Source organism: Lutjanus erythropterus, chromosome 2 (assembly GCF_056507025.1).
Source record: "Lutjanus erythropterus isolate fLutEry1 chromosome 2, fLutEry1.hap2, whole genome shotgun sequence".
Classification (NCBI taxonomy): domain Eukaryota; kingdom Metazoa; phylum Chordata; class Actinopteri; order Lutjaniformes; family Lutjanidae; genus Lutjanus; species Lutjanus erythropterus.
In genome coordinates this window covers 17,121,441-17,142,222 of record NC_139318.1, presented here as the reverse complement: position 1 = coordinate 17,142,222, position 20,782 = coordinate 17,121,441, and the positions used below count along the sequence as shown (strand labels likewise).

The following is a 20,782-nucleotide window of genomic DNA, read 5'->3' as shown; positions in this document are numbered from 1 at the left end:
ATTTGAAATAAAGGAAAACACAAGGAGCTCTCAGGAAAATGCAATTTATTTCAATAAAACAGAACCATATTTGTAAGAAAAGTACACCAGTTGTATCAAACACCAACTATAGCAATCATCTGTGGAGTTCAGAGTGTTTAAGGTTTCTGTGGTGTTTGATGAAAGTGAAAAGGGCGATGACATTCGCAATATGGAATCTCATGAGAAACAGGTTAACATGACTGCTAATTATGATTTGGGAGAGTTAGTGCAGTTGTATCATGACATGGCAGAGAAGGACATTTCTCAAAATATACTACATCATGTGATTATTTTGTGATAACAGTAAACATGCTCCATCTTTGAAGTCACAAAAAAACTCCAGTTTAGACCTTCCAATGACACGATTACTCCCCCAAAGTCACATTCGTGCACAGCTAAAACATTTGCCTCAACAAAGGCTACAACCAACTCTGTCCCCACCTATTTCTTTAACAGTTCTTGGCGACCACACATCATTTGACTTTATATTATTTGCAAAACAATACACAAGTCAAATCACTTATATATTTACCATGGGCAGAAAGTTGCATTTAACACAATGGCACTGGTCTTGGTCAACTAGGACACGATTTATACATTATAAAAAGACATGAAAACACATTTACAAACATACTGTATAAGGATAGGCAGACAGTAGAGTACTTATAAATAACAGAGAAAAGGATCAGATCAAGATTATATACATCCATTCAAAAGAAGCAGATGTCTGAATATGTGCTGCCAGACAGATGAAGAGTATCTGGGCAGCATCATCAGCCTATACAGAGAGGTAGAAAGAAAGAAGAAAATTAGATTGTTTTAGTATTAAGAATGAGACATGGGTACAGATAACACATATGTCAGTGTTATGGCTTATTTTATGATTTAAGTAGATGGTAATGCAGTAAATGTCCTGCTAAATTATTATCACTGATTATGAAATGATGGAATTAAAAGTGGTCAGAGTTAAATCTGAGCAGCTAAAAAAGTCTGGCGTGTTGGGAAAATCCCTTCATGAAAGTGTGACATCTTGAGTTAAAGCTGTGATAGTTTATTTTTTATATCACTGGGCAAAGATATCCACAATAACCTTCAAGCTTGTTGTAATTCAAGTGGTATGAGAGAAAACTAGACTTCCTCCAGGCTCTGTTTTCAGGCTTTAGAAAACCTAGTGACTGGAGACTTTAGTTTCACAGAGACTTTAGACTTTATAATCACAGTAAGCAATGGTGGAGAAAGATTTGGAAGAGAGATCTGACCGAGCCACCAACCCAAAGTGTTGGTATCTGACGATCTCGTAGCTCAGCAATCAACAATCTTTATCATCCATCCTTCTCCAGAAAGATAGGTAATTCATAATAATAATAATATTAAGAAGAAGAAGAAGAAGAAGAAGAAGAAGAAGAAGGAGGAGAAGAAGAAATTAACAGTAATCAATTAATTAACTAGTAATTAATCACACCACCTTTAAGGGCAAATATGTCAAATTGAAGCTCCCAAAATGTTTCCAGTGGTCCTGACTCTTCATTGAAAATATATCAGAAGTACTACATACCTGAAGTTTCTTTATCTTCCAGAGCCAATACTTCTGTCTTCAAAAATTGTAATTTCAACCTAGAAGATATCAAGTTGAGGAAAATACACAATGTTACATGCACATTTTCTTACAAAATTAACAATAATTCAATTCTGTAGTATACACAAAATAATGTTTTAAATGTACTAACCAACATTAAAAATAAAGTTAGTTAGTTTAGAGGTGGTGTGTAAAATGATATGTACAGTGCTTAACAAATGTATTAGACCACCACCCAATGTAAGGTTTATGCCACAGCTGCCCTAAATTAACAGCATTGGTAATTACCAAAATCATTTTTTATGTTTCTGTAATGATTAATACACCAGTATGTAGAACCTCTTTAACCAAAATGATATTTTTAATGCTAAAATATAATTATTATTGTTATCCATGAATTTTCAAATGTATTGTTTTACAAAAAAATAGAAAAAATAGTAAAGCACATTATTATTTCTTGAAGCTCAGTGAGTCAGCTCAAATTTGGGTATAAAAAGGTGAATTCAGTTTGAAATTCCTCATTCCTGTTCAAAATGGTGAAACATTGAGAGCTCACTGAAAATGAAAGAGTCTGCATTAAAGCACTTCATGATGCTGGATGGTCTCTGAGACAAATAGGGAAAGATAAAGTGTCTCACAGTGTGGTCAAGTGTGCTTTGGAGTCAATTGCTGAGACTGGTACTTACAAAATGCGCCAAGAAAGAGGCAGGAAATGAATGTTAACTGAAGCAAATGTCAGACACCTCAAGATTTTAAGTACTAGAGACAGAAGGGAGACCACTGCTGATCTTCAGACAGAGATAAATGATTCTAGATCAGAGTCTGAGAAAGTCTCCAGGATGACCAGAAGCAGACGACTGATGGAACAAGGCTTAAAGGGAAGACTAGCTGCTAAGAAGCCATTATTGAGGCCTGCAAACATCCAGAAACACCTCCGATTTGCCAGGGAGCACAAACACTGGACTGTTGATGATTGGAAGAAGGTACTCTGGACGGACGAGTCCAAGTTTGAACTCTGCAGTCAGCATCGGCGTGTTTATGTCCGCAGAAAAGCTGGAGGATGTTTTGATGCCAGATGCATTACACCCACAGTGAAAAAACACTGTGGAGATGCCATTATGGTATGGGGTTCTATTTGTGGAAATGGCGTGGGCAAATATGTCTACCACAACATCTTAGTGCATGATGGAATCCCTTCTGGACTGAATCTGATTGGTTGTGGGTTCATATACCAACAAGACAAAGATCCCAAGCAAACTTCAAAGCTGTGCAGAGACTATCTGACCAAGAAAAAAGGAATCTGGAGTGCTGGTTTTAAACACGTTTTTGGAAGATTTCTAAAATATTTATGTTTTCTCATTTTTATGACAGGTGGTCTAATAAATTTGTTAAACACTGTCTGTCAAAGAATAACCTTGCCAGACATTTAAATATTTATAGACGGGCTAGGCAACATCACCAAAACCTACATCAATAATACTTTTCTATTTCACTGTTTACCGCCATATGTTGATAAACTGTTCCACACCTACAGGCATGATTCTGACCAATTATGGATGATCTGATGATAAGTCATCAAAAGACAACTAAAAAACAAAAATAATCAAAAAGCTTACAGTTGTTAGCAGATAAGACTCATTGTATCACAGTGGAGACTAATGCTGTCATGATACCAGGATTTTAAACTCCTACTAAATAGTAGGATTACAAAAACGGTAGAGACCACGGCAAAAAGAAAAAGAAAGTTCTAGGAACACAAAAAAAAGATGATTTTTTTTTATATCTTAGATAAAATCATTATACTAGGGGTATCAAAACAGTATTTAGGTATCGATACCTGTGACAACTGAAAACAAACAAACAAAAACTATGTAGACTCAATCACGATCAGTTAGTTAGTTAGGTGATAACAATTCATGTGACATTTGAAGGATACAACTCTGAGGCCTCTCTCTATGGGGTCAGTCAAGAGCAAGCCCCTAGGAGCATATATCTTCTCATTCTGGTCCTTAATGTACCTGGCAATCTTCTTTAACACCTGAACACAGAAAAACAGACAGAAACACAAACATTTAAAATATAGAGTGCAGTGCAGATCTGTCTAACCCACCACAGACAAAAAATTGACATTCAAAGCATAACACTGAGTTATGAGTTTTACCTTTTCATAGTGTGTCTCCATACAGAGGAAGATTGTATAGGCGGTTAGACAAGCCAGGCAGCCCTCCAAGTAAGACTTCCCCCCTAGTTTCTCGGCCTCTGCATACAGGTTGTTTAGAGTCTGGATAGTTTCCTCAAACTGCTGCTTATCAAGCTGAAACCCCACAAAAGTTTATACATTATACACAATCTTTTAACATTCAGCCCACAATCTTAACATCCATGAAAACACTATACACACCCTTGACTCAAGCTCAGAGGGGAACTTGGTCTGGAACTTGCAGATGGTTCCTGAGCTGTAGTCTCTCTGGATGAACACCTTGGAGGAGACAGCTGGCTGCTGGAGGTCCTGTAAGCTGTGGGTCTGTACACATAAACCAAATTTTATCAACTGTTTTTCAGAAAGAGTATCTGTCTTAAGGGCTGCAAGAGTAACACCCACTGTAAAGCTAGCTACACTCAAACTATAAGGGAAATCATGACGCTCATACTATTATTATTTAGCCAAGATTTAAAACTTAACCTAGCTAGATAACAACGTAAGTTAACGTTATTACCATGATAATAACCGACGTTATCACATCTTACTACTTACATAATTGATGACAGTTACCGCGTATGTGATGTTGACAGTGTTTATTATGGCTAACTTAGGAAATTATATATTGTTGAATATTTTTAAATAGGATCCGCCTATGATGGGGTAATGTTAGCTAGCTAGCTCATTAGACGTTCGCTAACGTCTGCTGACCCATCAACGCCGCTGGAAAGTATGGCAATGTTAGCCTTTATCATCACCCAAATAAACAAATTCCCTAAACATGCTAAATATTTAGGCATCTAATTGTATGTCAAGCTTAATAAAAGCAAAAATAAACCCAAAAAACCTTACCTCAGCCATAGTGGACGTTTCCCCTGAAGCTGATGCGCATCTATCCCCCAGTTTCACCAGCAAGATAAGACTTCCGACCCACTGTTTTCAGAATAAAAGTCTCATTTGGACCGAATTATTGAGAACTGCAATACCATAATGTAAATTATTTAAATTAATTTTAACGTTTCTTTTTTTACTTTTAAACTCAAAGCAATAGTCTGGGACTACATGTGGTTCAAGGACGTGATGTTCTGCTACATTTACATTTTATTCACCAAATCATGCAGATTCACGCAGCATAGCTGAAACCGTGATACATTCATACTGAATTTAAAACGGCACAGGTTAGGTTTTAATTGTACAGCAGGCAGAATTAGTACTTAGCCAAAATATGTGACGCAAGCAAAAGTCCCAAAGGAAAGAATATTGGATATTCCCTGTGTAGGTCGTATGATAGTCATTCACTGTCAACCTTGACTCAAACTGTTGTACTGTACAACCTGATATTAGAGGGCTGCGAGTCTCCATGCTAGAGACGTTGCATTGTTAAATGTGCACTGACTTATCTGTAGGATTCCATTTTGCAGTCCTACTTTTAAGCAGTGCATTTATGGCACTTATTTTCCATTGGCATGGCGGCATTTTATTTTGAAGGGTGACACGCCCAAACAGGAAGTCTTAAGTGCTGATTGTTCCTGTAAAGCCCCATCAGTCCTCGAGAAAATGTTTGATGCAATACCAAATGTCACTTCCTGTACACGATAAACTCAAACTCAGTCAAGAAGCTTGTGTATTTTTAATCCAGCCATTACTGGATTAAATAAAACTTTAGGATATCTCAAAATTAAACTGTAAACTAGGTATACAAATTTACAAGTACCTAATCTTTTATATTCTCCCTACAAGTGTTATTCACCATAGATACAATGCAAATGCAGTTTTACCATGCACAACCTAGCAATTTACTGAAAAAGACATTCACACAGTACATGGAGTTTGAGTTTTTATTGAATCAGGTCTTCTTCGATTCATTGTTCTGTTCACTGCATTTGGATTAGTCGAACAGACCGAAGCCCATGTCATCATCTGATTCCTCAGACTCCTCCTTGACCTCCTCCTTAGCAGCAGCTGGTGCTGCAGCAGTCTCAGCAGCTGCTGCAGGTGCTGCCACAGCAGCAAAAGCAGATGGGTCAGCCAGGTAGGCTTTGACCTGAAAGACAAATGGTACATTAATATCCCATTTATGCATTTATGGTTTCCTGGTCATGCAAAACAAAATCTCATTCTGATTAAAGGCAGTTTAAAGCATTCTAGGTCAACTTGTTAACTCTGAGATCAATCATCCCTGACTAATGAGAAACTATGTAACATGTTGCTCTTTGTAAACAATACAGCAGTTCTCTGAAACCCATTATGCAAGTCAACCATGGCATAAGTTACTGATATACCTTTTCTGCCAGGGGGAAGGAGTAGTCTGTCTCCACAGCAACAGCCAGGACTCTCTTGTAGCCATTGATGATGGAGTGGGGGACAGAGGCCAATGTGGGGTAGCCGATCTCCAGACACACACTAGCGACATTCCTCACACCCTAGGTAAATAATGAGTTTCATATTGTGAGTGAACAATTTCCAGCTACAAATATTCTATACAAACATGACAAGTGAATTATCTTCCATATTTTCTTTATACAAGCATTGTATCTCACCTCCAGGAACCTGGCATGCAGAGAAGCCTCTGTGATGTCAAGCACCTCAGGACTGTAAACACTGCCGTTGTCATACACCTGCTGGATGATGAGTCCGTAGGAGAAGGGTGAGATGTTCAGCATGTTGAGCAGCGTGGCCTCGCTGGCACCAACCTTGTCGCCAGTCTTGATCAGGTTGACGTCACTCTGGGACAGAAACGCAGTTAGTTACCAATGCAAACATTTCAATACACCGTTTCATTTGACCATCCATGCATGCTTGCTTTATTGAATAAGTCTTGAGCACATGAGGCATCCCTTCCTTCAGGTCAAGTAGAAAGTGAAATTCCAGATACCACTGTAATTTTTAAACTCACCAAGATTTCAATGGTTCCCCTGGAAATCTTGGTGGTGATACCCAGAGCCTGGAAGAAAGAGGTCTTCTCAGGACCCAGGCCAGTGTTCTGGGATGGGACAGTCACATCACAAGGAGCAATGGCTCCAGCACGGGCAGCTGCAGGCACCTGGGGAGAGTTTACAAGTCAAGCATGGTACTTTACTAGAATTTAAGTTTTAAAGAGCAGGCTTGAACACTGAAGCCCAAAATCTTTCAGATTCAGTGTCTGAAACCTTACGTGCCTGGCAGTCAGGGGATGCTGAATAGCCAGGTATAGCGAGGAAACAAGTTACTGTTTGCAGGGGGAACGACAATGCAGTACCACACAAACTGCAATGTAGATGTCCTGCACATCTACAGAATATTGCTGTTATTTTTAGCCCTTAAATGTTAGATGTGGAGTTATTATACACCTAGTCATAAGTCATCCAGGCACCTTGTAATAAATACTTACATTAAGGTTTCATTTCTTAGTTGGAATGAGGTCTTAGTTCAAATATATGGCCATTACAATCCAATTTGTAGTATTGTTGAATGTGCCACAAAGACGCTATGAACACTTTGTCCAGTTAAAGGTAGAAGTCCAAAGTACCTTATATTTATTACAATTAAATTAGATTGTAACTGCACTACTATATAAAGATGTCATGCTAAAATTACTATGGCAGCAATATAGAACCACAAGTTTGTGTGCAGTGTACAACTAAATGAATCATGAGAGGTTGCTGCATTGTACTTTAGTAAGGTTTCTCTTGAGGAGTCTTACCTTGTTAGCCAGCAGCATGTCCCTGACCTCAGCCAGATCCTCCTTGGTGAAGACAAAGCCTACATTTCCTTTAATGTGGGGCAGGAGCCTGTCAAATCAAGGAGCTAGCTGTTAGACATGTGAGCAGGTCCACATTTTTACAAATGTGGAAAAACTGTTTAGTGTCTGAGACCTTGCGTCCCTGGTTGTCCTGGTTGGATATAGACAAACAGGGATAGCTGGAGACAGGTTAATGTTTGCAGGGGGAACGACAAAGCAGTACCACACAAGCTGCATTGTAACTTATCCTGCTACATGAAAACTGATGGCTCGAGGTAGCATAAGTAGAGATAAACTCACTTCTCCAGGGCAGGATTGTTCTCCAGGTGACCACGGATGGCTTTGCGCATCATGGTGTTTTTACCCATGAGCACCACAGCCTTCTCTCGCAGAGACAGACGGATGGTCTGCATCTGCTTGGAGCCCACATTGTCTGCCCCCACGATGAAGCATTTTGGATAGTCATCCAGAAGTTGCTACAAATAGAGCAAAATTTGTTAATATGGACAAATGTCAAGCAAATTTACACAACTCCACAAATATATACAGGGTTTCTGCAGGGATCAAGTTAAAAACTAAGATTATTAATGCCATCTAAGATCCATTTACCATCCATACTGTCAATATGTACATGCACACTAGAATTGCAGTGATTAGACTGCTGAAGCAATTACTTGTAAAACTGACCCATCACTCAATGAAAATCTTCACTCTAAAGCAGGTTACATTAGTGGTCAATGATTCAGGGACAGTTTGTTTTGTATCATAATCAAGTTCACCAAAAATACATTTCAGAGCAAGACTCTGACACAGGCAGCTACAGGCACCTGGAGAGAAAACCACTCACTTGGTACTTGATTAGAATTTAAGTTTTGAAGGGCAAACTTGATCACATCTGAAGCTCAAGGGCAGTTTTTATTCAGTGTCTGAAACCTTACGTGCCTGGCAGTCAGGGGATGCTGAATAGCCAGGTATAGCGAGGAAACAAGTTACTGTTTGCAGGGGGAACGACAATGCAGTACCACACAAACTGCAATGTAGATGTCCTGCATGTCTACAGAATCATTGTTAGATGAGGGTTATGGGACACCTAGTTAGTCATCCGGTCAATAAAGCCTTGCATTAAATACTTCGTTTTCATCAAAATACATTTCACAACAGAAGTTACTACAGCTTTGTGAATGTTACCTTGATATTCCGCTTTTAAGAACTGCAATCATTAAGGAACTTCTAAGGCCAAAAATCCAGATTGCATGATTGGCTTTAAGGACAAGCAAAAACCCTACATATACAGTAAAATAAATTAGATTAGATGTACATTTAAGTTTCATACTTACGATGATTTTCATAAAATAGTTGGACTTCCACGTGGCCCTGTCTTCCCTGGGCATCTTTGCAGTGCTTCCAAGGATCGCCTTACAGCTGGTTTAAAGACAAGGTTATACCTAGAACGAAAGAAAGAATACATTAATAGATGTAGGCTACTTTAGAAACAACAACCGACACCATTTTCATCGGGTAGCTTGACATGCCGCGGACAGCTAACATTAGCCATCTTATAGCAAGCTAGCTATAGTTTAACAGGCCGCGCTAGGCTTTACATCGAGCTGCCACACTTTTACATGACACAAAACATATCTTTAGGGGCTATAGGCACTTAGTTAACGAATATAAAATCGAATACGGTAAATTTTTCCGGGATATCAGCGCTTTCAGTTTTTGAAAGAGCGGGAGGAAACTCCTTACCTAGCACACGAGGGTCGCGTGAAAGAAAGAGGAAGAGGAAGGGCGAGAGAAGAATATATAGCAAACAAGTGACCAATCAGAGATGAGCTTATGGACGGAAGTTGCACAACTATTGGACGATTACTGCGTCAATCACTTCTGTTGCCACGCTACCACCAATAATAAGAATCTCACTCTGGTCAACGCTGAGCTCAACTAAATAAATCCGGTGTCAACTTCGTGTAAAGAATGTTTTTCCTGCCTTTTGGACAGAACAAATGCTAACGGCTAACGGCGATTCGTAAAATTAATGCCAGTGTTAGACAATTAGCTAACATATCCAGTTGCAGAGTAAAAATATGGCACAAACGGCTCTATTGCTTCCGTCTGAGGTATGGAACCACGTTTTTGGATATTTGTCAGCGGCAGACAAGTTCAACGTCCGGGCATCTTGCAAGTATTTCAAAAAACTTGTTGACCACTCGTCTCTTTGGAAAGACTGGTCAGTTGTTCTGGACTATCGATGTCGCTTTTATAACAAACAGTTCTGGGTCACTCTTCGCCGCAGGAAAGTGACCAGTGTGGTGGTGAGGAGCAACAAAACTAAGGACTGGAGACACCTAGCCCTGTCCCTGCCTGCTCTGACCACAGTGGTCATGGACCAGAGCTCCAAAGTCAGCCTCGACTACCTGAGCAACTTTACAAATCTGAAGCGTCTGGCTATTAGAGGTAGCTGCGCTTCTCTTTCAATAGGTGCTTCCGCTGTTTTCCAACCCCAGCAGCTGACTCACCTCAGCTTGTGTGATGTTGGACTTCCCTCCACATCACTGAGCAGCTTTATCGCTGCTGTCTCCCAGTTCACAAATCTTACATCTCTGGTCTGTCATGACCTGGGAATGGTTGAAGAAATCATTTGTGTGATTCAGTCCATACTTACCTGCCTGTCAAAGCTGAAGCATCTCTCATTATCTGCAATGTCTTCCCTTATTCCCAGACCCAACCCAACTCCCAAAGCTACCGCCCAATCTTTGTCCAGCTTAGAACTCATAGCCTGCATGGATCATTTATTACCACAAGATGCAATGAAGCTGATGCCTGGCCTGAAGAGTCTGACTGTTTTCTACAGGGATGCACGTCAGGAGATACCAGAAGGATGGCCGTGGCCTTCATGCCACCTGAAAACATGGCTTAGTGACCTCCCTCAACTGTCAACCCTGGTCATTGTCAAAGGCCCACCTGTTCAGAAGTATGTAACCTCCATCCCAGCCACAGTGACCAGTCTCACACTGCGTGTTGCCAGATTATCGTCAGAGGACATTGCAGCCGTGGCAGTACAGGTACCAAACCTCCTGCACCTTCACCTGGACACCTGGCCTTCACACCTGGGAGCTCTCACAGGTCAAATCCCACAACTTTTTCCAAAGCTCAGAAGTCTCAAACTTCGCCACGAACATGTACGGGAGAAGGATTTCTTACGCCTTCACCAGCTACAGGACCTGGAATCCCTGGAGATTCTGGACTGCCACCCGCACCTTTCTAAGCTGACTGGAAAGCTCCAAGCTCTCACCAAGTACAGACTTCAGGTGACAACATCTCCACGTCAGAGTGATGTGTTGTCTTGTTCTTGTGTTTCTCAGTTGTATTGAATAAACTGTCTTTTAGCAGAACAGTCATATTGTTGACGTTGTTGTTTGACCGGTGAAGAAGCTGTTGAGATCAAATTCATGTCCGGGGTTTTGATTTTCAAAAATAATAGGGACATGCATTTAGGGCTGCAACCAACAAATATTTTCATTAGTGATTAAACTGTCAATAATTTTCTTGATTGATCAAGTAGCTGTTTGGTAAATAAAATGTCAGAAAATTATGAAAAAAAATTCACTGTTTTCTAAAATCCAAACATCTTCAAACATCTTTGTGTGTGTGTGTGTGTGTGTGTGTGTGTGTGTACAACCTGATATATACTGTGTGTATATCAAATGCTGTAATATACACAAAAGTGCACCTTAAAACTAGAATGAATTTTTGTTGATATTTTCTGACTCATTTTGGCCTATTGCCAATGCCAATACAGATGTATGTACACATATTTTTTCCATCTAATTGCAAAGAACATTAAGTCTCCTATAGTTGAATCAACAAATTATTGTGCCTACTCTTATCCACTGGCAGATGCAGACATAAAACACAGTACTTAACAAAATGTACTCATTCACTTGGGAAAATAAGAAAACTTTTTTCTTCAGAAATATGTCATAATGATTGAGATGATGGCTCATAAGAGGGGCAATTAAATTTGTATTATTGAAGGAATATGATTTGGATACTTTGAAAATTTCCAACACTGCTCACATATGAGAACAAATGTTCATTTCTGGCCGATTCCTGTATTTCACTTTAAAGCCTTTATTGGCTGATATCATGCAGGTATTTTGTGCATTCCAACTTCACTTATGTTTCTGATTTTGTACTGTTGTGTACTGGGCGAGCATTTGTTTTATTATGCAGCACACTCAGATAAATGTAACCTGTTCAATAAATGTGTGCAAACTGTTAAAAAATAAGTAAATGATTTAAAAAGTAAAGCTGATCACCTCATCTCCATTCATTTCTAATATTTTGAGAAAATCTTGCATGTCAAAGATCTGGCTTAACAATGAACGGTGTGTGTCTGTGGGGGGGGGGGGGGGTAAACCACAAAATAACCTTTCAGACAAAGCAGTGACAGAAATAAAGTACTTATTTTATTTGCAGCAGTTATAATAACCAGTCAGTAAGGACCCATATAGGCTTACAACCCACCCAAACAAAAAATTTGTGGCTCATGAGAAAATTCAAATGGTAAAAGATCACATGAACATCTCCATTTACAAAGCAAAGTTCACCTATTCTCATTAACAGCTCATTAACAGTAAAAGGCTTTGATTCTTTTTCATGAATCCTTTGACAGAAGCAAAAAGTAGAGGCAGATAAATATACATGGGGCAAAATTAACTCACAACTCCTGTTCATTTCCCCCTGCTACGTCCTGTGAATCTGAATCAGCTACAAGTGTGTTCACTATACTTTCTGCTGACCGACTCAGTACAGAAGGTTTCTCCTTGGTTTGTCTACAGTAATACAGTGTAAACGTTTAGGATGCACCACAGCAGATGAAACCTCTCCCAGAGTTCAGCCCATAAAGAGTCAAATCACAGGAAAGGTTGAGAACTCCACAGTGTATAAGACCTTATTGCATTGACACATTTGGCACAAGAGCAAACAGCTTCTCAAAGTAAAAATAATCTGAATATGGATACTGTGTATTCACTCCTTACACACCTTGTGATCAAGATTAAAAGAGGACACACACTATTTTACAGTACACTAGTAAGACGTAACCAGCCATACTTTATATCATATTAGACAAAACCTAGAGATGTTATTTATTAGTCAGTATTAAACATTTTATTTGACTTTTATTAGACTTTATTAGCGGATAATTAGGGGAACATTAAAACAGAACTCTGTATTTACAAGGTAAAGGCCAAAATTTTAGAGGTAGTGGAATACTTTGTCTTTGAGTGACTGCAAAGACTTGCTGTAAAACTGTAGGTTGTGGCTACCACCAAGTGTAATGGAGCAGCCAAAGATGGTGTGTCTCAAGTACCAGATATGTGATTTTCATTTTACAGTTTACAGTACAGTTCCATTGCAATGTGTCTCTAATTAACCTTTAACAAAGGTCTAATACAGGCTCTAATATTCTCTAATAAAAAATATATTTATGGTGTCTAATTAGGGTATTGCTGTGTTGTATAGTATAAGTGCTTACTGTCTAATAAAGAAAACATTATTTCTAGTTATTGTCTAATTTGACACAAAGTTCAGCTTGTTATGTCTTAATGGTGTACTATAAAAAAAAGTGCGACCATCGAAGACAAGCAATATTGTCAAAAAAGAAAAAAAAAATCACACATTGTCTCATATATTTGGCAAAACAGAGCTACAAGTAAAATAAAGATGGAACGAGTCATTATATAGAAATTTGCTAAAAGCTCAGCCCTGGCTTGGTGTTGTTTTCTGATTGTGACATCCTGCTTCCATCAGTGAGCCAAGTGCTCATATCAACTCAGACAGCAAGATCACAGTCCATCATGACTCATAATAAAAATAAAAAGGGCTGTTTCCTTGGAAGTCTGACACACTGGAATCCAAGCTGGTTACGTGTTGTGTGTGAGAACAGGGTAAACTGTTGTTAGCCTACATGCCAATAGAGCCAGCTCTTTGCATATCAGTGTGAGCCCAGTCAGCTCAAAAATATATATATTTCCATCAAAACAGTGTCAGAACACAGTTCTGCCACAAAGAGTCGAGCATATTACATACAGGTATATAAATTTAGTTTCTGATTGTAACAGCAACTGGCAGCTAGTGCTGAGAAAACTCCAGATAAACAAAAGCATGCTTCTAATTCTAATGCACAACCATATTTAAATCTTGAAACAGCCATGTTATTAGATTTTAATACAGTGATTAAGTCACAACAGAAGTAATAGTACAATGTGGAAAAAATGCTGAACTAAAGCAGTATTTATTCTGAATGGACTCTGTCTAAATTTATTCTGTGTGGGTAAATACAGCAGTTAAATCTCCACTTTTAAACTGACGTAAAGACAATCAACTTTGTTTTAGCATTTTTTAAATTGCACCATAAGTTAAACATCAGTACCCATAGTACATAATATGTATATTATTCTTATTGACCTATTTTTGTCATCATGAATCACAACCGTTTAATTTTACACACAGTTTGCTGTAGGAAAATAAAAATGTTCCAAATTGCTACAGGGAAAAAATCATTATGGTCATTTTCTAATGTCTGAAGTTTAAAGAGCACAAATGTGAACATAATGTATGCTGAAACTGAGAAATCATCTGGGTTCATTTTCATAGTAAAACAGTAGAAAAATAAGGACTAGCTAATATCTTGCAGACACCTGTAAAATGCACCTTAAGACAGTCTCATCAAGAGATCTGTGGTTGGAGTGTGCAAAGAGTCTGAACGTATTTTAAAGAAGTGAAGAGGAAGGAGTGTGTTCATGGTTATTTTAAATGGCACCTCAATAGTTTCCAAAGCTAGAAAAATACATCTTTTTTTTTTTATAGATTATTCCAACACTCATTGGCCAAGCACTGTGTATTCAACACTCAACATTTTCTAAAACTGCTTAGGTCAACTGTCCATGGTCCATGCAATCAAGCAGCTGTCTCATACCTGCATAAAACCACCACATGGTGCAGGGTCTTGCCCTGCAATGGGGGAATAAAATCATTTACAAATCAGGGCTCTTAATTTGACCCTTGTATACTTTTATATGTACACACGCACAAGGGGACAGTAATGTATTTTCTTTGCTGCGCGCAGGAAGAAAACTCCAAATAAAAATCTCTTTGGGCTCTGTTAAAAATGTCTTTAGCAAAAGTGTGAAATGCTGAGCCTGAGAGGTTGGACAGCCAGGGAAGTCCCTTCAGTGTCAGAGACATGTCTCACCCTTATGATCATCGACGCCCTCTCAGTCTCAAAAAAAAAAACACTTCACTGACTCATACATGCTCGTCATGTGAGTGCACACACATCCACATGTGCATTCTGACATGTAAATAGACACATGTACACACACACTTGTACACAAACACACACAGTCTAACTGAAGAGTTTGATGAAGCAGCCTTGGCAGTAGGGCTTCTCATTCTGCTCCTTGAAGGTGCCTTTGTTCAGCTGCTTGAGGCAGAAAGCACACACAAAGTGCTCTGGGTGGAACTTCTTCCCCATGGCTGTGATGCAGCGACCGGTGATGGGCTTCTGGCAGCCAGAGCACAGCGAGCCACGGCGCTCGTGGTAGTGAGACTCGCAGTACGGCTGGCCATCGTGGTCAAAGAAGCTGCCATTTATGAATGGCGTGAAGCACTCCTGGAAAATCAGAGGAGAAGACGGAGAATTTATGATGACGAGCAGGCACAAAGTTCGCACTACGAGCCTTCTTACCCAGATCGGATTTTTTGTTCGGCTTTTCAAATTATTTTTTAGATACGGCTAATATCAGATTCCAGTGTGAACTGGTCACGGTCCTGAATCAATCGAACCTGAATTAAATGTTTTTTTCTGGTTTTGTCTGTTTTATTTATTTATATGTTTGTTTGTGTGTTGTCATGGATGGTTGTTGTTCCTACTCTCAAGCAAGCACTAGCCCCATGGGCCACTACAGCCCTAAATTTGGTGGCCTAAATGTAAATGTATCTAAAAATAATACAATACAACACTTCCTTAACAGTGACACGTGTGTTGTCCACTTTTTCCATGAATTGTGATGTGGTGTTTCTGATGAAAAACAAGCTAGACTTCTTGTCCATTCACTCCTAAATTTCCGTTGCCATTTAACTGTTGTACTTAAGTAAACACGGACACCAATGATGTCAGCATTTCATTTATAAGATTGTGTGCAGTGGAACCCAGCAAATTTGTGTGCGGATGACAATGAGGTCAAGGATGAGAAGAAAGAGAGCCAAATTTTTAATTATGGGTTTTTGTGGAGTAATGATTGTTACTTCTGTACAGAGGTGTGTGTGGATGCAGAGTCAGAGCCAGGAGTGGAGGGATCGTGACGTAAATGGCTTCACAGAAACAGATTTCATCCACGATTTCAGGATGACCTCATATGAAAGTGTCTCAAATCAGAACTGAAAAAAATCATATTCCATGTCATTTGTGCTGTTCAAATTGGGGATTTGGGACACACTTGCCTGCAGTCTAAACATCGCCAAAATGTCCAGATGCATTACAAATATGTCGAGTGACTCACCCTGCAGACAAAGCATTCAGGGTGCCAGAGTGAGTTGAGAGCAGAGATGTAGTTCTCCAGGATGGCGCGGGCACAGCCACCACATTTAGGGGCAAACATGTCAAAGTAGTCCTTTCTGCAGAACGCCTTCCCGTCCTTCTCATGGAAACCTGGAGGGTAGCAAAGACACACAGTGACTTGCTCTGTGTGATTCTTTTGATATGGAAAATTCAGCGTCGCTCCTTTTCTACACAAGCCAGATGCTGTGCTATTAAACAGATAGTTCGGATTGTTTGATGTGGGGTTGCATGAGGTAATAATCAATAGTCAGTGTATTGATCACAGTAGATGGAGGTTGGCACACCCCAAAATAGGAGAAGCAGAATGAGGCACCGTCACAGAAGCTAAGCAATGTACTGCTGTGGACAGGGTCAGCAGAAACATGTATTTTAGTCACTTAAGAAAGGTCGACCTAAAAAAAAAATAAATACGTCTTAAATGTGTAAATAAGGTAGAGTTGTGCCATTTGTTTCTGGACTTTTTGAACTGTAATTTTCTCTTAATACGGTCTGTGTTCTGCTTTTACTAAGTAGTATGCCTTTAGAACCGCTGTTGTGACTTCTTTCTTGATTCTCAATTTTTATATAGATTTTAGGTTGCCAACTTTACATGACAGCTAGCCTTTTGGCTAATTCTGGCATATTTACAATAATGTTTATTAATATGCACTGTCCCTGAGAAAACAAAGAAACAAAGAAACAAATAAATAAATGGTATATATAGAATATTTTCATTGCTTTACCTCGCTGTCAGACAACCTTTTCCAACAGGAAACGCCATTATATAAGACAAATATTGTGCTCTCTACACCAACCTCATGGGTGAAAACAGTAATTCATAGAACATAGGAGTTGTTGCTCTACAGCTGCCAGAGCAGCTAAAACAGAGAAGTCACACAATAAGTCAAACAAATGAATAGATCGATCAAGTTGTAGAACAGAAGCTCCCATGTTCTGCAAGGTAACAACATGATTTTGCCCACGGAGCTTGGTTGGTTTGGATAGAGCAATATCTGGCCTATATAATGGCAGTTTTCCATTGGAAAACACTGTCTGATGGCAAGGTAAGGTGGTGAAAATATTCCAAATATAGGGATGTTTTCTACTGTAGCTAATGCACTGATCATAAGTATATCATACAACCCACATCAAATAATCTGAACTGTTCTTAATTTGATAAGCAAGTGGTACCTTCTGGTCCGAAAAAGGCTCCACACTGGGCACAGAAGAAATGCTCTGGATGCCAGGTCTTGTCCAAAGCAGTCACTACTTTCTGTGAAACACAGGAGAATCAAATGGTCAGTCATTTAATTTCTGCTGAAAGGTGTGACCCTTTAACAACTGGGGGAAAAAGCAGCCCCTGAAGTTGCACTAAAAGTGAGTGAACATACAATATAATCGTGTATGTGTGTAATTAAGGGAGAAACGAACACATGAGAGCGTCAGAGGCCAGGAGAGGGCAGGCTCAGTCCACAGAGGCAGTGTGGGAGGTGCTGGAATGCTCTGACTGTTACCTCATGTTTTCCAGGCCTGATAGCATTTCTCAGCAGCTTCAGCTGGAGGGACACTCATACTGTCCATGTAACACAAGATTTCAAAACATCCACACCTGCTATGTATCTGCAGCAGGGAAAGAATTACTCACTGTGAACTAATGTTACAAACCCCTTTATGTTTGAGAGCACATGTATGTCTTTACTTCGCCACCAGGGGGTGCAATGTTGAAAAGAGTTTTTTTTAAGGGAGGGCAAAACATTAATTATCTGAATGGATAAATACAGAGCAACTAAATTGAAAATGTTACAACAAAGGACAAAAAACAGTGGATATGAATGAGCATCAGTGAAGTAAATCAGAAAATCTGATCAAAATTTTTGAAACAATTGAGCAATTCATAATCAAGTCAGATGTTTGAGACTATTCAACAATCAAACATGTTCATACACAGTCTGGCATTAAATATCTTTCAGAATTTCTTTGTTCTGAAATAGGTAAAAAAAAAAAAAAAAAAAAAGGTTTATGATATTTGTGTATTAGCATATTCTGGTAACACTTCGCACATCAGAATTATGGTTGACCTCACAGATCCAGTTTTAAATATAAGACCATATAAAGATGTATCTACTTTTTTTAAAATCATATTATGTAATTGCCTCTTCATTTGATTATTGGCTTTTATCAATCAATAACTAGCTCTGAGAGCAGAAGTATAGTGAAATAATGCCAAGCAGATATTAAAGTTTATACAATTGATTTTAAAAAATAAAATATACAAAGCAAGTAATAGTTACTTTAAAGTTTAAATAATGGTAGGGATTGTTTCATTTTTTTTTATCCTACAAGTAAGGTTTCAAATCCAAAATGTATATTTGCTTGAAAATGAAATGACAGCATATTGCTTGGCTGCTACTACTAACAGAAACTGAATGGAAATGGCTCTATGATACTGACAGTGTGCAAAGGTGGCTACTTTGAAGAATCTAAAATCTCAAAGAGCAAAAACCTTTGGCACATTTGTAGGTCAACACGTGTGTAGAAGTCCACGGGTCAACAATAAAAAGGTTAAAGACTCTTACATTGTCCTCTGCACTTCAAATCTTTAAGAACAACAATGTTATTAAATCTTTGAGTACAGAAGATAGTGTGTGAGTGTTTTTCCTTTTTAATAATCTAAAATATAAAACATATTTTGCCCCGTTGTCAGGTTTTTGTCTTACTATATAATTCCATATTTCATAGTCTTGATGTCTGCTGTATTAATCTACAATGTAGAAAAATAATAAAAATGAAGAAAAATCATTGGAAGAGAAGATGTGTCCAAACTTTTGACTGGTACTGTATATTCTTTGCAAGCTCTCGCAGACCACAGAAAGTGAGATACAGAAAGAAAGAAAGATAGAAAGAAAAAAGCAAAAAAGTAGGAAACCTTCCCAGTGACTCATGTTGGCCTTCCCTGGGTTAATAATGTCCATCACATACTTCTCTTCCACTACCTCTGGCGCTGTGCGTGGGTGGGTGGGTGTGTGTCTGTGTGTGTGTAAATGCTGAAAACCCCCGATGGGAGTGTGTCAGTATAAGGATAAGGCTGAGCCCTGACAAGTGAGAGAGGAGAGCAGCACGCAGTGAGATGGACATGAGATGAGTTAGTCAGTCTGAATACACAAGAAGTACCTTCACTTCTACTGCCTCTAGGACTGTGTGTGTGTGTGTGTGTGTGTGTGTGTGTGTGTCTGTGTGTGTGTACGGGGGGGTGTCTCATCAATTGTAAATGTCTGCTTGAGAAATAAAGGCAATTTCCGACAAGTAGTGATTTTTCCAGTAAGGCCTTAATCCATTAAGTTATGAATAAATAAATATCATTATCCACCCATCCATGGTACACATGCTAATGCATTTGTGTGTGTGTGTGTGTGTGTGTGTGTGTGTGTGTATTCATTACTAACATCCAGTATGGGTCCATTACAGTAGTGGCACCGTGGTGAGAACAGATTGTGGTAGTCTTTCTCACAGTAAGGCAGCCCCTCCCGCTCAAAAAAGTTCCTGGAGCCGATCTCCTCCTGGCAGTGGGTGCACACAAAGTGCTCGGGGTGCCACGTTCTGCCCATGGCAGTCACCACCTGGTGTGGGGAGACACAGTGCATTAAATTAAAATGAGCTTCTAAGGGCTGGCTCAGCAGAGAAAATCTCTGCAGTCTTGCACGCAAGAAGCAAAAGAGATGTTGCAGACAGCAGCAGATGTAAATCTGATAAATTAACATTTTACACATTTATGTTCATAATAACCCCAGTCCACTTCAGTTGGATCATGAGTCTCAGAAAATATAATATTTGTGCTTCTTTAACCAGAAGTCTCAAAGTAAGTGGGTAGGTAAACATAAAAAAAGGTTTTAATTTGCTTTTACTGGTTGCCAGTTAAATAAAAGCTGAATTATTGATAGCATGACCGAATTGGACCTAAAAAGGAGGTACTTATCAATAGTCAGTGTATTTCCTATAGTAGATGTTGGTCGATACACCCCCAGCTCAGCGAGGCAAGGAGGAGTACCAGCATGGAAGCTACACAGTTAATTAATGTTCTGTGAGGTAAATGTACGGATTTGGTCTATGGAGTATGGTTGGTTTGGAGAGAGCAATATTTGATTTATATAACAACAGTTTCCTATCAGAAAAGGCTGTCTGATGGTAAAGTAAGTGGTGAAAATATTCAAAATATAGCATACACTTAAACTCACACTGATGTTTTTTAGGTGGCCCTTTTATAAGTGGCTAAAATAGCTTTTGTTGCTGACCCTGTCCACAACATTTATTGCTTATCTTTCAAGCTGGTGCCCCACTGTGCTTCTCAAAATTGGGGGTGTGCCGACAAGCATCTACTGTAGATAATATGCTGGCTACTGAAAAGTACAATACAACCCTGCTTCAAATTTTCCAAACTATCTCTTTAAGCAAACGACACAGCCAGAGGTATGTAGAACAACCTCTCAATGTTGAGCAAATACATCTGGATTACAATCAAATCATTCTCAACAAAAAAACAAACAAACTGAAAATCTTCTTTAAAGACTATTTGGTATTCTAAATTATGTTTGACTAATTTGTGTGTATGGATGTGTATCTAATAGCAAGGGTAAATTCAGAACACGCACCAACTGAAGTCTT

The 20,782-nt window shown here is 39.0% G+C and overlaps 4 protein-coding genes across 6 annotated transcripts in view; 1 reads left to right on the top strand and 3 right to left on the bottom strand.

The window, feature by feature from the left end:
• Positions 1–28: 28 nt before the first annotated feature.
• LOC146331367 (golgin subfamily A member 7-like) lies at positions 29–4,980 on the bottom strand. Its single transcript, XM_084730072.1, has 6 exons — positions 4,650–4,980; positions 3,999–4,121; positions 3,759–3,911; positions 3,534–3,635; positions 1,577–1,635; positions 29–799 (listed from the first exon to the last, which is right to left on the bottom strand). The coding sequence occupies exons 1-5, from the start codon at positions 4,656–4,658 to the stop codon at positions 1,588–1,590; spliced, it is 435 nt and encodes a 144-aa protein (XP_084586198.1). The 5' UTR covers positions 4,659–4,980; the 3' UTR covers positions 29–799; positions 1,577–1,587.
• Positions 4,981–5,621: 641 nt separating this feature from the next.
• rplp0 (ribosomal protein, large, P0) lies at positions 5,622–9,312 on the bottom strand. The gene is made up of 8 exons (XM_084730060.1): positions 9,265–9,312; positions 8,856–8,963; positions 7,819–7,994; positions 7,480–7,567; positions 6,694–6,840; positions 6,338–6,523; positions 6,080–6,220; positions 5,622–5,841 (listed from the first exon to the last, which is right to left on the bottom strand). Exons 2-8 carry the CDS (start codon positions 8,907–8,909, stop codon positions 5,686–5,688), a joined length of 948 nt encoding a protein of 315 aa, XP_084586186.1. The 5' UTR covers positions 8,910–8,963; positions 9,265–9,312; the 3' UTR covers positions 5,622–5,685.
• A 151-nt stretch (positions 9,313–9,463) lies between these two features.
• LOC146331365 (uncharacterized) lies at positions 9,464–11,186 on the top strand. Its single transcript, XM_084730048.1, has one exon. It carries the CDS (start codon positions 9,603–9,605, stop codon positions 10,887–10,889), a length of 1,287 nt encoding a protein of 428 aa, XP_084586174.1. The 5' UTR covers positions 9,464–9,602; the 3' UTR covers positions 10,890–11,186.
• Positions 11,187–11,965: 779 nt separating this feature from the next.
• The window catches only part of LOC146331364 (paxillin-like), a 48,361-nt gene continuing 39,544 nt past the window's right edge, over positions 11,966–20,782 (bottom strand). For all 3 annotated transcript variants that reach the window (XM_084730021.1, XM_084730038.1, XM_084730030.1), the window contains 4 exons: positions 19,567–19,740; positions 17,315–17,396; positions 16,086–16,234; positions 11,966–15,196 (listed from right to left, as the gene is read on the bottom strand). In XM_084730021.1, coding sequence (XP_084586147.1) covers positions 14,930–15,196; positions 16,086–16,234; positions 17,315–17,396; positions 19,567–19,740 — 672 coding nt within the window. In that variant the 3' untranslated portion in view covers positions 11,966–14,929. The remainder of the gene's footprint in view (positions 15,197–16,085; positions 16,235–17,314; positions 17,397–19,566; positions 19,741–20,782) is intronic.